The 23,772-nt window shown below is 35.8% G+C and overlaps 1 protein-coding gene across 2 annotated transcripts in view; it reads left to right on the top strand.

The window, feature by feature from the left end:
• The window catches only part of DACH1 (dachshund family transcription factor 1), a 337,708-nt gene that overhangs the window by 173,706 nt on the left and 140,230 nt on the right, over positions 1-23,772 (top strand). For both annotated transcript variants that reach the window (XM_059817543.1, XM_059817535.1), the window contains exon 3: positions 17,230-17,391. In XM_059817543.1, the coding sequence (XP_059673526.1) occupies positions 17,230-17,391 (162 nt within the window). The remainder of the gene's footprint in view (positions 1-17,229; positions 17,392-23,772) is intronic.

Genomic DNA, 23,772 nt, shown 5'->3' with positions numbered 1-23,772 from the left:
TCCACAATTTTTAATTATATTTTATGGTATGTGTTTTCCCTCCTCTTGAATCCCACAGCCACTCTTTGCTTCAAAAGATATTTTCCACTGGGAAGAGAAGAAGCATTGCTTTGGGACTCCATCATTAGAAATACTGTTGTATAATTACCTCCTGGTAACAACAGTGGAGTGTGAATCTCCATCGCAGATCTTTAACTTGCTCTGCCAGAATGGAAATCCGTAGTATTCTGTACACCCGGTTAGGATGTGATGCCTACAGCCCTTAGCTCAGATTGTTGTCTTCTGCTTTTAAAGAACTGATTTACAGTTTTTATTGCATTCACAATGCAAATTCCTCTTTGCTTCACACTTCAGGTTTGAATACAAGCTTTGTGCTTTGCAGATTTGGTTACATTCCATGTTCTGCATCACCACTTATTTTGTAACATACGTTCTCAAAAATGCGGTATTTTTTATTTATTTTAGTAACTGTAACAGTGATAGTGGACAAACATAATCTTTTAAATGTTTTTATAGCAGTGTAATTTCAAGACTATAGTCTGATTCCCAGCTGGAGTAGTAATAATTTAAAATATACAGATGAGCACTTTTCTCTGTCTGAAAATAAAAACACCATGCCTGACAGCCTGAAAAGCCAATGCCTTATTTTCTGTTAGACTTTGAGAAATTATGAAATATTTAGTTACATATAGCTGCAAAGACATTACCAGAAACCATGCGTTCTTGAATGTTTTACAGCATTTTGTGAGTGTCCTCCCTCCGTGAAAGGAAATGGACCGCTCTCTAATTGTCTTTAATGGTAGATCCTCCTATTGAAACACCTCCTCTCCTTGCAGATGTAATGATGTAAGAGCGGGAGTCTTAAATAATTGATCATACGGAGAAAGCTGTTTGTAAGATGGTTAAAAGACTGTTAAGCTTGACAACCATAAGATAATGGAAAGACTACTCTAAGCCTTTTTTAGGTGAGGTTGAGAAGATTAACACTTGTTTTTAGTTGAAGTCTAAAATAGTTACAGTCAGTCTCACTTGAAAAGCCTATTTTGAAAGTGTAAAGGAAATAATTTATGCTTTTGTGTTGTAGTCCAAGAATTGATTTGTGTAATCCAGTTTCATTATTTTAACAACTGAAATCAATAGAAATATTATCATCATACCTAATATATTCAGACATTATGACTCTATAGATCTTCTTGTATTACACAATATTATATTTAAATTTGAATGTTAAGTGTTTATTCTGACCCTCTTATGGTCTAATGCCTAATGTCAGAAGCTTCTGAACTACAAATTCAAATATCTCCCTCTGCTGCATTGGCTTTATATTAATTTCTAGAGCTACACAGGAGCGTACCATGTAACTAAACGCAAATACACAGGATAAATATTTATTGTCAGAATTGGTCTATTTGGTAGAATTTTCTTTTTTAACATAATTCAGTAGAAATTTCAAACATCCTCAAGCCAGTGAGCTTTGAAACTACAAAGTTGCTGAAAATAAAGTTTGAATATTGGTAAAAATATATCGATCCTATCAAAATGAATTTTTTGACATCATCATCATCATTATTATTATTATTATTATTATTATTTCCTCAATATTTACCTTATTTTATTAATTTAAGAATGCATAGGAAGGCTGAAGGTGCAAATAATAATAGTAACAACAACAGCAAATTTAAAGAAGATACTGCTTCCAAATGCATATGATAGGGGTACAATCAGTGCAGAAATGACACAATAGGAGTAGCATATATTAGAAATGCAAGATACATACTATATTATCACCCCCCCCATTATAGACACATAGTTACATAGTATATTATTTAAAAAAAAAATAAAACAAGAAACCCCATAGACCTTATGTTTACCAGATTAGGTACATACAAGATATTTCACGTTTTAGGAATTAGAGCATTGCAATTATACTTCATGGCTTCACCTCTCACTTACCCCAGCCAGAAGTGCCTGTATTTGCTAACCATGACCCACAAAATTAATCTCAATTTCTTTCTTCTCTACGGCTGTTGAGGACAGTGTGTGCTGCTCTATGATACTTATTTGCTCAGGGTTCCAAAATATATCTACAGATGATACCCTGGAAACTGATCCTAATATATTGAATTTTTAATTACTTCTTGTAGCCATATTTTAACAATTTGAAATACAAATAATTCTATATTGAAAAACCTCTGCTTTAAGGGAGTACTGATCCTGCCCTGAAGTCTATGTTTGTCTCCCAGTGAAGCTCCCAGAAAATGGAAAGATACCTGCATATTTCAGTTGGGTACCAGTATTTCAAAGAAGATATTCTTTGGGTATTACTGTGTGTTCTGCAGTACTTGACCTGCTTGGAACAATTCATTTGAACAAATAAAAATGCACAGTTTTGACTTAATTAGAGAGTTCCTATAGTTGTCAGCTATCCATAAAGGTATTTTAGAGGAACAAAGTCTATGCCAGGATTGACTGAACCAATCAGTCTGGAAAAACACATCAACAACTGAAGAGGCTATTGTTCACATAAGGCTTTAATGCATTATCTTATGCTAGATGGACCTTTGTATGAGAATTTTCCCCAACGTTAATAATTCTCTGTTTAAGACAAACATTATTTTTCTCCTTTTTGTGTGTGTACACTTCATTTTGGATTAGAAACAAAGTTGAGAATGGTGCTTTTGCGAAATAATGTTCTTAACTCTAAATGAATGTAGAGATAAAGAATGATGTCTTTTCCTACTGTATCCTTGAACAGGTAACCTGTTGTAATAGTTCTCAAATCTACACCTGTTTTTTCCTGTCTGTAAAGGATAGAAAGATTATTAGATAATCATATTGTTCCTCTTTCGTTTCAGGCCGTTATTTTAAATGTCTGATCGCTTTATGGTACAATTAGATTAGAAGTATATTTTTTTAATCCTTAATATCCTGTTTTTCAGAATACGACTTCCTTTACAGTCAACAAAAAATAGCTAGTCACATTTTGCAAACATAAGGTAAAATCATTATATTCCCTCTTGTGATTGTCAGTGATTTAGAAAGAGTACATTTCACATTTAACTAGCTCAGGTAGTAACAGAAGGATGGGGATTTTTTAAAATTTCATTTTAATAAAGCCATAAGCAGCTTTCAGGAAATTAAGATTTTTTGACAAATCATCAGATATTGGGAGGTGTTTTGATCTTTCTTTGAAAATTGCTAAACCCTTGATCTTATTCCCTTCCTGCTTCAGAATTTCAATTGACCATATACTAACTTGAATTTCAAATTAGTAAAAAATCTTGTATCTGTTAAATTGATGGTTTTAAGAAAAAAACTCCAGCAAAACTAATAAAAATCCTAAATGTTTGTTTCCTAGTCTTCGTCAATGCCTTCTGGGCTCAAAAGTGTTTTGTGACCTTTTAAGGTGCGTGGTAAATTTGAAAGCAATGTTTCACTTCCATAGTTCCTTTGTGGGTTTTTACCCATGTACACTTTACAGTGAACCGCTGCCCTCACTTCTTAGGCAAGTTTAGTTTGCATTTTATGGACGTTGTTTGACTTTATAGATTTAGAACCAGGGCTGATAACAATATTAATACATGCTTGGCACTTTCTTTTTATTTTTATAGCTTTGTACAGCTCTTGGCTGATTTATATTAATAATCCTTCTGTAAGGTAAGGAAGTATTATCTCCATCTAATAGGTAGATGGGAGTAAAATTAAAATACAGATGACATATCTGATACCTTCTGGTAATATGAGAATTAAAATTCAAGAGCCTCTAATTTCTTCTTCTGGTCTTTTGTTAGAACAATCATATTTTTAACTAAAAGGATGAACTACTTCAAAACTCATTCAGATATTATCCGGCTATTTTCTTTCAGCATCTCTTTTCAGATTTTTCTTGCTACCAACTAAGGATTTCTGTGGAAGGGATGCTTCACACATGTGGTTAAGCAGAGGTCTTGTAGGTGTGGGGTAATGATCTGAATTTAATTTACAACAAACTGAAGATAAATCCTAAGAAAATGGCAGACAGGAGAATCAGACAGGCCATCAGCTGTCTAACCAAGTGACTGTCCTAGCGGTGTCTCTAAAGCTGCCAAAATAACTGTTTATAGAATCTATCAAAAAGCCAGATCGTACTGCGAGAAAAAATATATTCCATAATTTTGCATCTGGGCCTTTTGTATGAATACGGAGGATGAGAAAAAGAACGTAAATACATGGTGAAGTGTTCTGCATTAATGGCATTCTGCAGATGATATTGCTTCTGTTAACACTCAATGCTAGTGAAGGACTGATTTGGGGAGAGACAGCACAAAGGTAGAAGCTTTGAATTGGACTAAAGTTTAATTTTTTGGTGTTTATGTGGTAGCGTGAAATAAAAACATTGGTTCAAATATCTCTTTGCTAAAAGGATAAGATTGAAGTTAGCTGCTGCTGCAATTGGATGCAAAAAATATTTGATCCTATTGATAAAGTTGATATTTCATAGAATCATAGAATGGTTTGGGTTGAAGGGACCTTTAACGGTCATCTAGTCCAACCCGCTGCAATAAGCAGGGACATCTTCAACTAGATCAGGTTGCTCAGAGCCCCGTCCAACCTGACCTTGAATGTTTCCTGGGATGGGACATCTGCCGCCTCTCGGGCAACCTGTTCCAGCGTCTCACCACCTTCATTGTAAAAAATCTCTTCCTTATATCCAATCTAAATCTAACCTCTTTCAGTTTAAAACCATTGCCCCTTGTCCTGTCACTACCGGCCTTGGTAAAAGGTCTCTCTCCATCTTTCTTATAAGCCCCCTTTGAGTATTGAAAGGTTGCAGTAAGGTCTCCTCAGAGCCTTCTCTTCTCCAGGCTGAACAACCCCAGCTCTCTCATAGGAGAGGTGTTCCAGCCCTCTGATCATTTTCGTGGCCCTCCTCTGGACCTGCTCTAACAGGTCCATGGGTTTCTTGTATACAGACCCCAGAGCTGGATGCAGTACTCCGGGTGGGATCTCATGGGAGAGGTATAGAGGAGCAGAGTCACTTCCCTCAACCTGCTGGGCACACTTCTTTTTATGCAGCCCAGGATACAGTTGACTTTCTGGCATTCTGTTAGTTTGGTGTAGAAATGTCAACAGACTGTTCATTTAGGAGACTGGAAGTACGAATCCATGCAAAATTCCTGTGTATCATCAACATTGTGAGACACAATCTTCTTTCTATGCACTGAAGCCATTTTATAACTCATTTTGTATTTCATGCTCTTTCATATGGGGGATATCAATCACTTATGCTTGAACGGTAGCATTTTCCAATGAAAGTAGAACATTTTGCTAAATTTCACTAAAGTTTGCCTGCAATGTAAGCTTTCTTACAACAAACGTGAGAGTGGAAAAATCCTACTTGTAAATTTTTTTCTTCAAAAAACGTGGTCAGTTGAGACAACGCTGTAGTGCCACTTTTGAAATGTGCTTTCTGCAGTTGAGAAGGGCAGGGTGTCAACAGCAAAGAGAGAAAAATGTAAATAGAAATGCATGTATACTCTTCAGATTTGATCACGATACTACATTGTGCATATATGAATGTCTCCGGAGATGATATGGCATTTTTATTAAATATTGTTACTGAAAGGACAGAATCATGTTGCTTCATCTGCCTTTATTATGTGAAAGCTCACTGTATACCAGCCATTGGTTAGCATGCAGCTTAGATAAAACTCAGTTCTCTTTTGGCCTGTTATTGCCACTGAAAATCTGTTTTGCTAGATGGAGGAACTACTCTTTTTCAAGCTTGGCAAAGAAATATAGCATGTGACTAATACATCCAATTAAGGAACAGAACAAAGAGAATGCTAGAAATGTCTCATAAACTTCTTAAACCACTGGCAGAAAAAAATTCCTTAATTTTATGGCCTGTAAGTGCATCACAAAACTAAATTCAACAACAGGTCTGCATCCTTTAAAAAGTAATTCCTGTGTTTCCAAAACTGAGCATCTGTTTTAACATGTCTTAAGTAGTGATTAAGAATTCAATTTCAAAGAAACGCAACAATTCAGTGTAAGGAATTGCAACAAATCCAGTTGTTTTCCCTTGTTTCCTCTGAAACTTAGGCATGCCAAAAAAGCTTGGAGTTCTGTACGTTAGCAGTCCACGTGGCATGTTTCAGAGCTAATGTGTTCTTCACTTCACTTTAGAAAAGTGACCACCAAGCTCTTCGGGCTGTGTAGCGACAAATGCTGTAAATTATAATCAACAGTTTAGACTTGAAACCTTATTAGCTACCTGTATGACTTCCAAAGTGACTTCAAATCAACATTAGTGTCAAATCATTAGAAGGTGCATGTTCTGATTTCTAGGATAAAGTAATACCAATGCTCCTGTTCCATTTTCCAAATGATTGATACAGAAAATTTTAGTCCAGAAGTTACAGTGTTACAGAGTAGTAATGTCTAGAAAATACCAAAGAAATGCACATACACTACTTACCAGAAACAGGCTATGCATAAGTTTTATTTGAAAAATTAAAGACATTCTCTCCATGTGCTTACTCTCCACTGTTAATACTCTCATTGCTAAGTATTGAGATTGCATCTTGCAGTTGGTTGAAGTTAGATTGTTTGTGGTTGGGATAAAAAAGTGAGTTACTATCTAGATAATAATTAATTTTTTGTCAATTATTTTTATTACTTTGTGCTAAATGTGCAGTCCATCTTGCCAATCTGAATGTCAGAGAAGTCTAAAACTTGGAATTTAAAATGATAAGAAGGAAGGTCATAACCCAGAGGAATGAGAAATTATAAAACACACGTCCCATCTCACTCTTGTGTGAATGTTGACAAGGTGGAGGAAAGTGATTTCCAGTAACAGATGGATTTGTGAAAATCCTAATCTATTGATAGCTTGTTCATTAATGGCTGAAAAAAAGATTAATTAAATTATCTGCTGCAAATTATAATCTAGTTCTCCCTACAAAATAGGGAATCTGTGAAATAATTGTTATTATATTTTGTCTATTGATTGGTGCCACCAACTTGAGTGGAGCATGGTAACATAAAATTTTGTCTTCTACAAAGTATTTTTAGCAATGTACATATAATGCCTCATTTACACATGATATCATGAGGGTTTCTTGGGGTTATGCCAAAAACAATCTTGGGACTCCCTTATGCTTACATATTTGGTGAGCTTTGAATATTTGTCCATAATGAGGTAGACAGTGGTACCAATCGGCTCTTGGCTTCAGCAATTATGCCTTTTGGAAGCATGTATGATCACGTAAGTAAATCTGAATTTACAAATGCCTGCAGTTTTCCATAATATGGACTGCAATTACATCAATATGGTAGGGACTATAGAAAAGTTACTGCATGGTTTTTTTTGTATTATAACCAAACACAGTAATTATGTTTGCATTATAAATACCACATTTTCCCCTTTAACATTATTAACAGTCTTCAGATGTTTACTTTTTGAGTACCAGGCAATTCCGAGGTCCAAAACAAAACTATGCAGAAATGTCACTCTGTGATAACACTGTGGGCTTGAGAGAACTCCTTGATTTGGGGTGATAATTTGGTGTTGCTTTGACTGAGTGCTGGGACAAGACACAAGTGCCCATCATCCCACTGTCGTGCCACAGTTTGTATTGGAAAGAGATACGGGTGGCTTCAAATGTAAGAAGCCACCAAGAGTGTGAGTTGTCAAGTGCCTTGGTCAGCACTCCGGGTGCTGCCCATGGGATTTAGTGTCCTGTTACGCGGTGCAACAAGTAGAGCATATAGGTGAGAGAGGGCTGTCTGTCAGGACCGACTGCCTTTTCATCTGAAAGCAGGACTACACAGTGTTCCCCGTAAGTTGTTAACACAGCTACTTTGTACAGTATCACAGTCCTGCATCACAGTACAATACTCTGCTATCACTGTGCTGTAATAGTACATTTAGCCCTATGCCTTTCCTCTGGTGCAGCGTGATGCATAATGGATCTAACGAAACTTAAAAAAGAAAAGAGAAAAAAAAAAGAAGAAATAAGAGCACCAAAGCCATAGTGCAGCTCTTGAAGTTACACCACTTCAAGTGAATAGAGGGATGGAGGAGGAGAGGAGACTCTCCTGACCCTTACAGGTGAATTCTTTACATTTTGATGCGTGAAAATTCTCTTACTCAATTTTCTGTGTTAAAACAATGGTATATATGCCTTGAAATAACCAATGGATTTCTGGGATTTTTTCCAGCGTTATATTGACTTCTGTCATTATAATGCTTGGTGCAACCTGCTTTGCACACTGCAAATACAGAGAAGCAATCAGAATAATATTATAGAATTTGTCAGCATATATTGTAGTACAAAGGTTTCTGTTTTCAGGGGGTGGGAAACAATATCTACTTTAAAGTAAATATGAAAAAACAGAGTCAAAATTGTTCTTTAAAAATATTTTAATTTTTATTTAAACATGTGGCTTATTCTTACACTGTTAATGAATAATCCTATGAAAAATTTCTTTAAAATATCTTGAAATAGTAGTTTGTATTTTAAAGGTCTACTGAAGATACACTAATGAGGAGCTATGGTAATATTTCATCTTAGTTAGAGAAGACTTAGTTTTCAGCTAAAGCCCTCCATTCCTTTCCTTCTCTTTTCATGAGTAGGAATAATGCTGTTTTCATTTCTTGGGGAAGGCAGGAGCCTGAGAGAAGTCTGTAGCTGAAAGTGAGAAGCTAATCTTGCTTTCTTTAGGCAAAAATGTTGCTTTGGGACCAAAGCCATAAAGGCCACAAAGGCTTTGATACCACACTGAGTAAATATCGGTGGACTGTTTCTTCAGTGTGTGGACCCAGTGCAGAGAACAGGTCCCTGTGTGGGCACATCCATCCCACCAGAAGGCTATAAAAGCTAAAAGTGCACCGCTGCGATCTGCAGCTAAAATCTCATTTTAGTCTGAAGTTGTTCTGATGCCACAAATACTTATACACCTGAATAAGTTAAATTTCACAGACGTGATAAGGCATTTGGACTACAGTGGGTCTATCGGAAAGAATTTGGCAATTCTGTTTGCAAGGCTGAGCTCGGAAGTTGTAGGGAGACATACTTCCGCGGGGCCGTCAGGCTGCCTCAACAGTGTTTAGATATTAGTTTAATCAAAGAACTGTGTGCCATTACCCCAGAATCTGTGTCAAGCTGTGGATTAGGTTTGTTAAAAAAACTACAAAAGCTCCTGCTGGTTGAAAGATTATGAGTATTTAGCTACATTACTGCTGTTACAGGCATGAACACGTCCTTTCAGTATTTTTGAATTGTAGCAGTATTACAATTAATTAATTGTGTCCATCTAGTTATAAATTAGACTAAAGTTAGAGGCTAAGGTGTTATTAAGTAAGTACTGCTGATCTTCTTATTGTTTTTGACTGTATAACTTAAACTGAAATACATTTCTCTAAACTGGACTCAAAGAATATATTGGTAAAAGGCATTGTAGTTAGTCAAATCGAAGAATGTTAAATCAAGAAAATTCACGGAACACCAATAACTACCAGTAACTGTCATTATGTTAAACCTTTTAATTTCTCGTAACAGCAAGAATAGTGTTGTGAGAACATGAGATAATACACACAAAAAGAAGAAAGGAACTTCTGTTTGCAAAAAGTGCAGGGAAGTTGTTCCCATAATAAGTCATTCTATTAAACAAGAGGCATTATTGCACTCTAGCAATGCAAATGTAAAACAGAAAGTCTGTTAGGAACCAAGCATCATTGTTAGCATAATATATTGTTAGTATATATATTTTCCCTTCCCACATACTTTTTTTTTTTGGGGAGGGGGGGGAATTGCATGCTATTCAGTTAAAGAGATGGTGGATCAAGATTCGACACTTAAGGAAAAGTATTTTTTTATATTGTTCAAAGCTGACCTCTGCTTTTAAAAAGGCTTGATCTGCACTTTTTCATCTGTTTAGAAGCATACATTTTTGGTTAAGAAATTGAAGACAATCTCTTTGTCTTTTTCCTAAGCTGGGGAGGTTGAGATAAAAAAGAATGCCTGCTTTAAAAGTCACACATGGCTGTAATTTAAGATTTTTTTTACCTCATTGTCCATAACAGTTGAAAGAAACCTTCAATGAAAGTTTATTAACTAGGCCAATGCCTGAGGCAATAAAGGTTCATTTATTACCAGTTTCTTGGCTGTTTTTCTTCTTCTATTTTTCCGTTAAACTCATAGCGTAAGATAATACTTCACAAAATTAAACCTTTGACCTTCTGTGGAGTTAAGTCGCCTTTGATTAGATAAAGTAACAATTTATGGTCCAGCATGAGGTTGCACATGAAATGAATAATGCAACAGACTGAATGAGAACTGAGAATCTATAGCTTTTGAAAAGATGACTGTTGTTTAAGAAAGAATGTTCTCTCTTAATTGTATTGTGGTGATGCTGTATGCATTCCAGTAGGATTTTAAACTGTTGCTGAAAAGTACAATATAGCGAGGCAGTTATGCAGTATACATTGTTTAATTCTGTCACAATTGCACCAAGCCAATACTAAATTCACAGATTACCGTTCAGCTATAACAGTTAGTAATTATTTGTTGTGGTATTTGAAATGCACTTTATGATTTCACCTTTTACTCTTCAGTACCAAGGAATAAATCCACAATAAAGAATAACTTCATGGAATGTAAGTAAGTCCATCAGTTCCATAAATGGCAAATATTAGCGATAAAATTGTTACATTTACACATTTTTTTGCAGCATTATTGAACCTGCCAGTAGTTCTCATTCAAAAAATACAGTCTTAATATTAAGTTTTATCTACTTTTAACAAAACAAATCAAGAGGACACTACTTCTTTCTAGGTCAATGTTTTATTTCTGCAACTTGCTATTAATTGCAGAGACACATTGTAAGTAAAAAGATTTTTAGATTTGAAGATTGCTGTGGAAATTCAGCTCTTTTGCTTGTTTATTTTAAATGCAATACCCAGACCTCAAAATTCATATTGCAATTTAGGAGTAGTTACAGGAAAAAGGTCTGATTAGTCTGATGAACAACAGATGGTTTGAGCCTCACATACACTGGTTTTCTCCCAGTGCAAGACTGGCAATTTCATTTTAGTTGCACCAGTCTAAACCAGATCACATGGCTGAATTTTTCTAAGCATTCCTTCTTTAACAGTATTTAAAGTGCAATTAGTTATTTCACTTTTTTTTACATGACTCCGTTAATAATACACCTTTTAAAGATGTTAAAAAGTGATCTGGATGAGCAGTTTATGCTGACCCACCCAAGTTGAACAGGAAAATAGAGCTAGAAGGGCCAGACAAGAATTTCTTGATTATCCCAAAATAATAGGTAGTGAAATTTTTAGGGTATACCAATATTGTTGTATTGGATCAATCCAGGCAGCTTAACAGAAATAAGGCTTCTGGATAACTGTGAGATTCGAGGCCTACATTATACACAAAGAATGCTACTAATGAAACTCGGTATATTTTAGCGGAACATTAAGGTGTAGTCTGAAGTTCCCATTTCTGCAATCCAGTCTATGTAATCAGACCTCTGTCCTCCTGCAGATTGCTTTCCCCTTCTTGTTTTATGTATCACACTATATAAAACACCCATTAGATCAGAGACTAAGGTTAGGATCCTATTTCATTTGAAGTAACTGGGCAGCAGCGTAATAAGCTACCAGAAACTTGTACCTGAACTGCTGAAACCCATGAAACCAGTGCAATAATCTACAGTGATCGGGGTCAAGTCCTAGGAGGTAACCCTGCCTTTCTTTTTCAGGCAGAGTTTTACAGATTTTAGTAAGAATTTTGCCCAAGTAAGAACCTCAATATGAAATCTGGAATTAAGTCAAGAAAAGACATGAATTCTTTTCAAGTCAGTACCGCTGAAATAAACTATAGGAAGAAGGATTAAGCATTAATTTGAAATAATGAAAGGAGTTCTTTCAGAATTTAGATGAGATTTGGACCTCCTCCCATGCAATGAATAAAGCGTTTCTACAGAAGGAACTTTCCAGCAAATAAATGAAGTTAAATTTTACACACTCTGCTGACAGTCATATTTTGGTTTTCTGCCTGTTCTGTGATGGCAAAGGTAAGGTATCTTGAAAATGTTCTCAAAGTCCTAAAGAAAGAGGTTGTGAAAATACATATATATATTATTGTATTGTACCTATATTGTAGTATTATTATTGTATTATTGTACCCATAAATTTGTATCTATAGTATATATAAAGGAAGGTAATGGTTATATTAAGGAAGTTATTACTTATTTATTGGAAAAACTATTAGGAATTGTAATTACTATTAGGCATAGTTATGCGAAGGAAGTTAAAAGTGAATTAAGATCAATTACTTAAATAATTTCGTAAGTTGTCCCGGGACCAAGTTTAGGCATACAATTCAAAAATGTGTATTCTGAGACATATTTGAGGCTGAGAAAGTTACACTCATAGGTCCTTTTCTTTTTTCCTTCACAAATGGGGTGTGTTGTAAGCTGCTTGTGCCATCAAAATGGAAAGTTTTAAGAGCTCTCTCTTAAGGCAGGGAATAGTAGTTGTTGGCAGAAACCCTGGATGTGATTTAGTGCCCACCAGTAATTCGTACACATTTTGAAACTCTGTCATGATGTATGACAGCTCTCTTGGGCGTTTTGCTTTTAGAACAGAATTGTTTTCTGAAGATGCTATGTTTTTTGTCATTGTTTTCCGTTTTGTTCACTCATTTTTCAGCATTAGAGCCTCACATACTGGGCATACTTCTGGTCTCATTCTCACCCACGAAATTCTGACTTCAGTAGAGTTGCACGGGTGTAAATTAGACTAGAACTTGGCAGGAGAAAGCTTATGATTATATTTGGCAGAGGCAGCAGGCTGCAACTTTATTAACATAATTAACAGCTACAAACACACCCAACAGGCCAAAGTAATCTAGTGACAGAAGAGAGAAGGTCTTTGTAGGAAAGGATCATTCACGCTTTCTTTTGGTGTTCTGCTTCTTGTTCCTGAGTTCCTACTAAGGCTTGGAGAGCTTTCAATTGAGCTGTAATTCAAATTCATACGGCTCCTGCAAGACACCTTGAACAGACTTTTGCTGTTGAGTCTATAGGAACTGTCAGCAATACGGAGATTACTTCAGAAGCATGATGGTTGAATTGAACTTTACTTTCTGATGTTTTGCTTTTTGAATTAAATTGTTGGACAAGATTAATTGCACGCAGTAAGAGATTTAAATGAATAGCTTTATAAAGCATTAAAGTTCTAAGTATGTCACATGGGAGAAAAGCTGTAAGGTTTAAATGAATAAATGTATTTAATGCATAAAATGTCTAGGCTAATTTTTTAATTCCTTTACTAACATCTTTTATTGAAAAACCATACTTTATTCATCCATCTTAGTTATACTGCTGTGGTTGTGGTAATTTAATATTCCTGCTCTTCGCTAATCTTCTGGTTCAACAGAAGTAAACAATAGGTTTCATAAATTAAAAATATGCTCTTCAGAACATGCTTCTAAAGATAAAAAATAAGGCTGTAAACATTTATGACTGAAACAAACTAGATTGTTCAAATACTGCCATGATGTATCATGTATATCAATATGGCACTGATATCAGTTAGAATGCAAACAAGGTTTTAAATGATGTGCCCCTTCATTTCAGCTGGAGAATCCGCTTTACACCATCTGCCTATCAGATGGTTAGGAACCAGGACTGCGTATTAATGCCACATGTTCGATTTTCTTTCCTCTTGTAATGGTTAGATTCATATTGCTAATAGCTGTGCATGAGCACTGTCGATGAAATTTGTGTGACGATGGAGTGATGAGATATTTATAAAGCTGCCTGTCTCACTGCATAATCAGCAGGAAGAATGCCAGACATAAACAACTTATCAATTTCAGAATATTAATGACAACTACCATTGACTTTAATCCATTGAATATTTTGGCCTGGATACTTTTTAACTGTTCAAATAAATGTTTGTAAAGAATAAAAAAATTGTAAGTGGCTGTTTGGTGTGATCCTTATTTCTTTCATTTCAGTTGCCTTTATAGGTGACTTCTGATTATCTCAGATTTGAAGATAAAATTTCTGTAGTGTAGAGAAGTGTGCACCTCAGAAATTCCTTGGCTACTTGTTGTAAGAGTAAAGTGATATTAAATAAGGTTTAGGTCAAAAGGCTTTCTCAAACAACCAATTTAAAAAAAATCCCAAGTATTTACCCAAGTATATACCCGTAACTGAAGTTTAATGTTTAGAATTTTAAAATAGACATGCAGATACATAGCAGCTTATTAACCTCTTCTGTTTATAATATATTTGGCTGCCTTTGCTAGTGATGTAAGTGAGGTAAGTCGGGCCCTGTGCTAGAAAGAAAGTTTTGTCTTGTACCATACCACAGTGCCCCAGTGATTATAATGCAAGAGGCTCTAGGAGCTGGCTCAGGACCTTCCTGACCTCTTGCTTTCCTATATTGTGACAGTCAAGGGATAGGAAAAAGTAGCAGTAAAGCAGAAACTGTGCTGTAGGCTGGAATTGCTGTGAGGAACGGCATTAAGCGGTAGTTCTGAGGATCATTCCCTACTCACATTTCCCCCCCCACTTACACTGGTGCTTATATGAGACATGCATTGCAGATTCATACAGCTTAAATTAATTGCTGTATAGCGAAGTAATCATTTCAATCACTTAGGCGGTTGTATGAGAGAAGGAATGAAATTACAAGTTTAGTTTCTGCTTTTAAAACTTATCATTTATTATCACAAGCACTATCTTGCAAAAATCGTACTATAGAACTAAGCAATCTGTATTTTAGTTTCTCGGTCCCTATCCAAAGGTTATGGCTTCCCCTAGAGAGAAGCATTGTGGTCTACTTTGGAGAGAAGCACTGAAGTATACTTCTTTGCAAATTTTGTACCAAAAGAGAGTTCGTATTTTCGCGGTTTTGTAACTGGGTCATTCATTACCCCAGTGAGACATAGTATTTACAGGTGGGCTCACTAGCCCAATGTCCAGTGTCTGTTCAATATGGTATTTTTGGAAGCACTTAAAAACTGCTGGTCTGGAAGTGCAGTCACAGCCAAAAGTTCGAAGGCTACTGTTGTAGTCATTAGTTGTGTCATGTTTGAATATCCCTCCAAAGGATTGTTCTTTAAAGATGCTAGTTTTAGCTTGTCAGTGATGTGCATAAAAAAAGGAAGTATAGGTTATTGTATTGTTTCATGAGCACAGGATGCAAACCAAAGTTCAGAGGTGCACCATCCCTTTTTCTGTGGCCTAATTTAGGGACTGTAACCAAATTTGTATAATGTATAACTTCATATCCTTCCTCTAAGGTAAAAATATCATTGGAAGCAATCCATGTTATTGTCAATACCTTCTTAAGATCAAAACATGCACAATTTGTGATAGTAGAAGAAGCTAAAATAAAATTAAACACTTGTATTTATCCACCTTCTGATTTGATTTTTGGCTTTTGGTACATCTTCTTCTACCTGAAATAGCAGTTTTCTAAACAATACTGCTCTACCTATGCAGATTGTAAGTATTACATACTTCGTAATTCTCATTGCACTTGGAGGTGTTAGAAGTCAGCCTGTGAGGAGGGTTGGGAGGCTGGAACTATTTGCTAATCTTTATGCGGTCATGCAAAGAAACAAAGGACAACAACCTTGAGTCAAGCCACAATATATTCAAAGGCTTCTCATATGCCACCTCATTGTCTTCCCTGGGATGGCAGAGATTCCTGATGTCCGTTCACCTTCTGCGTCCTCCCCACTGGATTTTGCCTTCTGTCTCTCCCCATCGCTAGCCGAAAACATGGCAAGAGTGAACTCATTTTCCATTTAAGGAGGCAAAGGAGACAACGAGAGGCTCTTGGAAGCAATGGTGGTAGCAGTATTTACCTCAGCAGCTTGGGATTATTTGCTTATTTGGTCTTTCCTGCTAAATTGCACTCTTCCTATGCTGGGCAGCAGCCTGGGCCCACTAGAATAGTAAGTTGTGCAGTTAATTCCTCTTGAGATCCATAAGACACTTCACACCTCTCAGATTAGCTGAAAATCAGACAAGCAGGCACCTTTAAACTAATTACACTGAGTTTTTTCAAGCTTCTCCACGGTCAGGGAAGAATCTAGATTCAAAATGACTGATGGTCTGTTCGCCTTGTGTGGCATCACAGGCTGAGGGCTGAGATTGCATAATTGCATAAAACCTACCTGGTTTAATGCCTTCTCTTTATTTTCTTACATTTAATTCTCTTTAATTTCCAGCTCTGCCCCCTGGATCAGTCGTGTGGGGTAGCCAGCTCTTGTGAAGTTTGACGCTGACTTCTCTCCACCCAGGCTGGGGCAAAGGGATCTGAGTGGGTAGCTGCACTGTTCGGTGACCGCAGAAAAATTATCCTGCCTCAGGGAAGAGGGCAAAAACTTATGATGTGGAGTAAAGACTGTATCTAATTTTGAGTTTTGAAGGCATTGCTGGACCATTTCTCTAATTTTGACAAAAAGAACTTTTCTCATTTGTGTAGAACATTCTTGTAAATGGCTGGATGGCAGAAATGTGACTTGGTAGGAAGAGCACTTGGATTGTCTGAAGATGGCTTTGGGATTTGGATTAAATGGGTTTAATAATTCCTCATCTCATAGATAAATGCCGTAATGACTTGAAGTTTTGGGGAAAGCTAAGTATTTTACCAATGTTCAGCGTTACTAACCTTTCTTCTAAAAACGTTTCCTAGAATGCTCACATCTCCTTGCTGTTATGTGTGAAATGAGAAATAAATGTCTTAGTTCTCTCATTTGTTATTCTTAAATAGAAATTATAGACCTGTTTTTTTCTGTTTTCTTTAGCGTGGCAAACATTTGAGATCTAAAGGTTTTTTTTTTCCTAAGTACAGTTATGTACATGTTCACCCATTCATAGCCAGACACTTAAGACACTGTTTTGCAGCTAAGTTAGATTTCTGAAAGCATGTATTTGTATCTCCAGTTAGTTATGATTGTGTTATGACTGCAGTTACTGGATATCAAGTCAAGATTTAGATGGACATATAGAAGTAACTATCTAAATAGGATGAGAAACATTTTACTTGAAAAACTTAACAAACTTCAAATCAAACAAGAGGAATAATACTCTGCAATGTTCTCCATTCATTACGTAGCAAGCATAAAGGAAGAGTAACAGTCTTAGTCCCTACAATAATGAAGACTCATAGAATAATGTATATTAAATTTTGTTCATACTTCTTTGCAGGCCTGACAGCAGCAGCTGCAGCGGCAGCAGCTGCCACCAATGCTGCCATAGCAGAAGCAATGAAAGTGAAAAAAATTAAATTGGAAGCTATGTCCAACTATCATGCAAGTAATAACCAGCATGGAGCAGACTCTGAAAATGGAGATCTGAATTCAAGTGTCGGTAAGTCTCAAACACAGCATTATTATATGTCCATTATGCTCTGATATGTTATTAAAATGGTGATCCTTCTGGACTTCCTTCTGAAGTCTTTGATTTGGTATAAAAAGTTGCATATTTGTTTTCCTTTTCTTACTTCTTTTAGTTTTATTTTGTATCTGACCTTTACACCAGCATTCAGCATTGTTGTTACTATTATAAAAACATTCTTTCCTTTGCAGGTTACTTTTGCAGACTCCAGTTAATATTTTCCATGAAAGAAAGTGGTTTGATTGCTTAGAGTTCATTTTTCAAAGTACAGGTGGGGTGACAGATGATGGTGTCAAAGTGAAATTTAACAATGTCCTCTGCTCAGTGTGCTGGGTATCGACTTTAGGTAATTCAGAACACAAGCTTGAAAGCAAAATATTTCATACTTTCATGTGCCCTGTGACAAAAGGAAAACATACATACACAATAAATTATTGCCATGCTCTGCAGTTCCTATCGTATTTTATTTTAATAAACACATTTTTAAAATGTAGTTAACAGGTTTTTCCATTTCGTAAGCAGCCATCAGCAGCTCTTGTTCTTTCTCAAAAAAGAATTGTTTCAGTATACTTTATTCATTTGTTTGGACGATTTGTTTTGCTAAAGCATACTTCAAAGCTAGAGTAACTTTTTGTTGTTGTTGATTAAATCTTTAATCATCTGTGTGTGTCTGCTGTAAAATGTTTTGTTATGCCATTTCATTGTATTGGCTCCTTTTATCATGTTGAGACAGTATTAACTCAGCAACAGAAATTCAATGACAAAGAGGAACATTCAGAAGACTGCAGGCAAGATTGGTGTATATTGGAAAAAAATGGCTTAAGATAGGGATTTTTTGTTTGTTTTTATTTTGGCTCTTTTGTTTAGTTTTGGTTTTTAGTTTTTCATGTCCTAAATACATTTGAAATGAGTCTTAGAGAGCTATGTGCTAACCGTAACATAAATAAATATATGTTTGCGAACAGCATTTCTGTACAGTTCGGTAGGCATCGGTAGGCTGTTATTTAGAAATAACGTGAATTGCAGTTCAAAGAACTGGTTCTCCTAGGCACATGCTATTTTAAATAACACCAATATGTATGCATTACTGCATAAGGAGGCAACCAGATTTTTTGGTTTTCTTTTAAAGAAAGGCTTTAAAAAACGCCTCTGTGATGGCAAAGAAAATATTCTTGAATTAGTTGTTTTAGTACTCAGATACCAACATGTGCAGTCACTAGAATATTAGTGGAAAGATTGTCCTCTTGGAGAGAAGACAAGAGTGGGTAGAGATTAGGTGTCTTTGAAATGTGGGAGGAGGAGCTAGGTACAAACGAAATGGAAGGACCAGGTGGCCCCTAACATACTGGAAGAAGAGTGAAGTAACGAGAAAGAGTAAAAAATGTAAATACAAACTGGGAGGATAAACAGTCTGTACTAGAACTAGAAGCTAGTTTAGATTGGAATTTCAGACTTAGCGAAATGCATTATGCGAAATAAAATGTTCAAAGATTGGGTTATGGAACTGTTATTCTGCTTGGCAGTTCTAGTGACAAACGCCTTGTACGTCCATGGAAATGGAAAAGTTAACAGGTAATCAACATCTAAACCATGTGAAGTATTTGTAGGAGAGTGGATGGAGGGAATATCTGATTTTCCTCTGAATAAAAGAGAAAAAAAAAATCTATTTTGAAATCATTGTTTGAGGCATAATTTAGATAACTAATCTGCTCTTACACATCTTAATCATTTTCCCTGTTTAAGAAAATACATTCTGGCTATTTTCGTAGAGCAAAGTTAGCGAAGCAAGATTATTTATTGTCGTCGTCAAAATTTCCTCTCAGCGCCTTAACTTGTTAACTTCAGTTAATTTCCCAATTTAACTGAATGAAGAATTGAGTTCATCTTGTTCAGAAAAAAATGGCTCTTCGGAGTAGAGTGAACAGCATTCCAGTTTTCTCCATTCCATGAGGAATGGTTCTGGAAATACAGTGTGCTTGTCTGTGCATCCAGTTTTGAGCTATACTCTTCCTATAGAGGTTTTCTCAAAAATAGTTTGCATTGACTTGTTTCTTTCCTAGTGAGCCCTATCTAATGTCCAGTATCAGTTATGCCTATGGAATCAGAGAAGTGATACCTACTACCACTAATGCCGGGGTATTATTAGCTTCATTAAGAATTAAGTCTCTATTTACTAGTTGCATTTTTGAAAATTAGGATATTGTATTATCTTCACAAGAACTTGTATTTCAAAGGTGTTGCTTTGTAGTAGGTGTGTGCTTTTTTTTTTCCCCCTGCATTTTTTCCAGATGTTTATTTGTGTCTTTTCAAATAAATATCAAGTCCGTATACCATTAATATTTTAAATTATGGCTGGTTAGGCATGAATTTGAAATACTACATTATCGAGAGTTGACAGGAAGAAGGAATAAAACAAAAGAAAATAGCCTGATTTTGGTTTATATTTTAAATTATGATGTTATGTGCCTGACGAAACTGAAAAGGAACAAACAAACTAACCAACCAGGCTAAAAGCTTAACTGATACATCTTAGCCCATATGTAACAGGCATTATGGTATGTCGGTGTACATGGATTGATCATACCGTGTTCTTAGGCTGTTCCAATGCCTTTATAAGAGAAGATAAATAAAATATGGGCTCTTGAGTTGAATTGTCAGGTTTACTTCTGAATTGTTTTGCTTTTCGGTTTTAATCAGATGCTTTAATGTGAATTATAGGTTATAATTATACAGAGCACTACACAAATGTATTAATTTGGTCCTTCAAAGCAATGGCCAAAAGGTTAGTGAGTGAAGGGATTTAAAGGAAGCCAATGATACTAATAAGTAATTATTTTATATCCCTCAGTTTTGTATGGTAACCTTGAGCTTGCATCCTCCCACCAGAATTACCATTTTAGAAGTGGTGAAAAAAGGGAAAAAAAAAAAAAAGAAATTACAGAGGAATCAGAGTGAGGTATTAGCACACTGAGTAAAATATATGGCTGCAACGCCTTTCTCCCCCATCCACAATCAATTGGATTCTTTTAGTTTAATATTTACTTGCTAAGATGAGATGCTAGTCTGCATGGTGATAAACAGTCTGCTACTGGCATCTGAAGGTGACCTGTCAGTTCATATGGACAAATCTCCTGCTTACTGAAATGTACAAAATAAATCATTAAAGCAGGCAGGTGCTCATTCCCAGATTTAAATCACCATAGATTTATGATTTGAATTAATGCTTCATTTGGTCATAGAAATAGATGCTGAGACAAATGATATGCAGTGGTTGGGGCTTCCATACTGTAGCCATCCTAATATTGATTACTGAGATGTCTTTGCAATCTCTTGTTTATATCAAGTACTGTCTTGTGACAGCTTGGCTGATATGAGCTACATTGCAGATAAGAAGGAAAAATGTCCTGAGTTCTTTTTAGTGGCAATTCTACATACAGCATACAGGATAGATAAATTATTGGGTTTTTGTTTAAAATATGAATTCCGTATGGCAGCAAACAAAAAAAGATTATGCTGTGTGTTGGGTTTTTTTAACTTAATTGCAGAATTAAAAGAAAGGGAGTGTCAAGGTCAAACTTTCAATTTCATTGAAGAGATTCTGCTCTTTGTCATATTAGCATCTTAGGGTGATATTAGGATCAGTTGTATATTTACATCTAATATTCCAAAGTTATAGATAGGTAGAGCAGCTCAATTATTTCCTTGCTGCTTAAGTACTTAGTACCCTGCTATCATACTTCATTAACCTGCAGCAGGAAAAGATAGAAGCCTTTGAAAATAAGTATGTTTAAAGCTATTTCTGTGAGCTAGGCTTTGCTGTCTGTAACTTGGTAGGAAGTGAAGAACAGTCCCTATACTTTTGCATCCCGAACATTTTATATAATGAAAACACTATGCATACACTTTAGGGAATACTCAAAGGATTTGTAAAGACCTTTGCCACTTGCTAAAATCTGACTCATAAAACTTGTAAACAACTATCAACAATAGTAAATTGCTTGCTTAGTAGGAAATGAGTTCATATCTATTCAAAATGTGGTCTCAAAACAGATGTCCCAAGAAAATGTCATTGTTTAAACTACATTCATACAAAAGAAAATGCTATTATTTCTTTAAGGAAGTGAAGCAATCATGAAGACTTTGGTGTTCTCAGTTTCTAAACACAGTTAGGAAATACAAGGCAACATTTTACACTTGGCTAGCAAGTTAATCCATAAACAACCGCAAAATGTGTTGAAAATTAAGAGGTTTTCTTGGCATGTTAGGGTTTCCTATTCATCTGCATTACCTTGCAATATTTAAAATTATGTGACAAATGAAAGGTTTCCTGTGATCTGTTGTTCAAAAGTAACGTTTTTTTGCATAGTGTTATTCTTTTTTTTCATCCAGAATCAGAGATAAAATTATTTAAGTGAAATTATTTTTCTCCAGTGACCTTGCCCAAAAATAGAACAGTACAAAATGTAGTCATTTCCTTTTTCTAAACACACGTGTCTATTTTGAAGGAAAGAATTACTTTTATGGTTTCAGGAAAAAGTCTTGGAGACCTTGAAAAAGCAAATAAAAGGAAACAGAGAATGCAGGCCACTGAGCACAGCTCTGCAGTTGCACATCTGATTCTCTGCCTTGGCAATGTTAATGAACCTCAAATCCTCCCTATAATTAGATGAGGGAATTGCTTATATTTTCAAACAGATGATGCTGCTATAATGAAACGATTGACAGGGAACTTAAGAGTGTCTACAGTAGTCATTTGGTTTCCGGGTTTGGGTTTTTTTTTTCTTTTTTTTCTTTTTTTTTTCTTTTTTTTTTTTCTTTTTCTTTTTTCTTTTTAAGTGTAAAAAGAAGATTGGCTGTAGATACAGGTCCTGGGAGAGGTAGTAATTTACACAGAATGCTATGACAGGTGTCTCTGTATAGCATGGAAATAAAATGGAAGAGAGAGGAATGATGGGCAGGTATAGCAATTTTTTGGGAGGGGGTGTCCTGTGCTTATTCTGCTTGGGTTCTTTAAAAGGGGCCGAGACTCAAGAGATGGATCCGGATTGAGTGCACAGCTGTAACTGCTGATGAGCTAATTGCTCCTTATCTCTCAGCCCCATTCATCTTCATTTTTTACCAATTACTGAGAATTATCTGTGTTCTCAGTTGGATATGAGAGTTAATCCTTTTTGGTTAAGCTGGCAGTACTGTGAGCAGATTCCAAATCATAGGGTGAAAAAGCCAGAGCAAGCTTGTTCTCAAACTCTCTCCAGTTCAATGACAGTATCACTAGTTCATAAGAATTTTTCTGTTGTTTAACAGACTAAACACTGATTTTTTTTTTTACTTTAGTACTTTTATTAAAATGTATTTTTCTCTTAGTGTAAACTGAATGTGTATGTTCCTAGGTGGATGGATGTGCTCCCTTTCTAAAAATACTCACTTGCAAAAATGAAAACAAGATTAACAATCATTTTGGACCAGAAAGATTATTTGCAGTATTTCAGTGTGTATTGTATGGTACATAACACTTCTTTTATCGACAAGACTGTGCATGTAACTTTGACATCATAGGACATAAGACAAATGCTTGTCAGTGCCATGCATCTACTTTTGTAAACTTCTTTGAGATCTGTGGATGAAGAGTGTTGTCTAGGTGCTAGCAAAGGCATAATCATGCAGCCTTAAGGACAAAGGCGCTATGTTGAGCACATCGTATTTCAAGCTAAAAGAATGCTTTCATAAAACTATGCTTCGGGAATGCACAGAATACCAGAAAGAGATCATTTGGTTATAATCAGATCAATAAACTTTGCTTTGGAATTTTACTTGTCTTCATGATAGCATGCGGAAAAAACATCTTGAACTTCATAGCTAAGTTGTAATATTAGTCTGTCAACTGAAAATGTAATTTCTCTGGATCTGCTTCCCTAGCCTTTGATTGTGATTGTTAAATTAGCTAAACAAGGCAACGAATTGGATGTTATGGTCTGAACACCAGTTAGTAAATTAAGGGAATTATTAGCAAAGATTCAGCATTTCATGTTGGACAGTCAGTTGTCTCATAATGATGAATCCCTCATCCAGATTAAATCCTCACTGTGAGATTCATTGGAACGAATGCAGACATTTGCGTCTGAGTTAGTCACCTTAAAGTCAACAGACAGAAATAGGCAACTGTAGGGGTGATCCATCTCATCCTAAAGTAGATGGCGAAAGTAGGTCAGATAAATTGCACCTTACAAGTGCTTAGTTGTGCGACTGCTAAGTTGCAGTTACGTAAAGAAAGTTAAATGAATGAATCTCACTCTCAATGCGTGCAATTAATGTTTTCTGGAATAAGATTTGAAGGAGTTAACAGGGCTTTTCTGA

The sequence above is a fragment of the Gavia stellata genome, chromosome 1, assembly GCF_030936135.1.
Source record: "Gavia stellata isolate bGavSte3 chromosome 1, bGavSte3.hap2, whole genome shotgun sequence".
Taxonomy (NCBI): Eukaryota; Metazoa; Chordata; class Aves; order Gaviiformes; family Gaviidae; genus Gavia; species Gavia stellata.
This window is presented reverse-complemented; position numbering and strand designations above follow the sequence as displayed.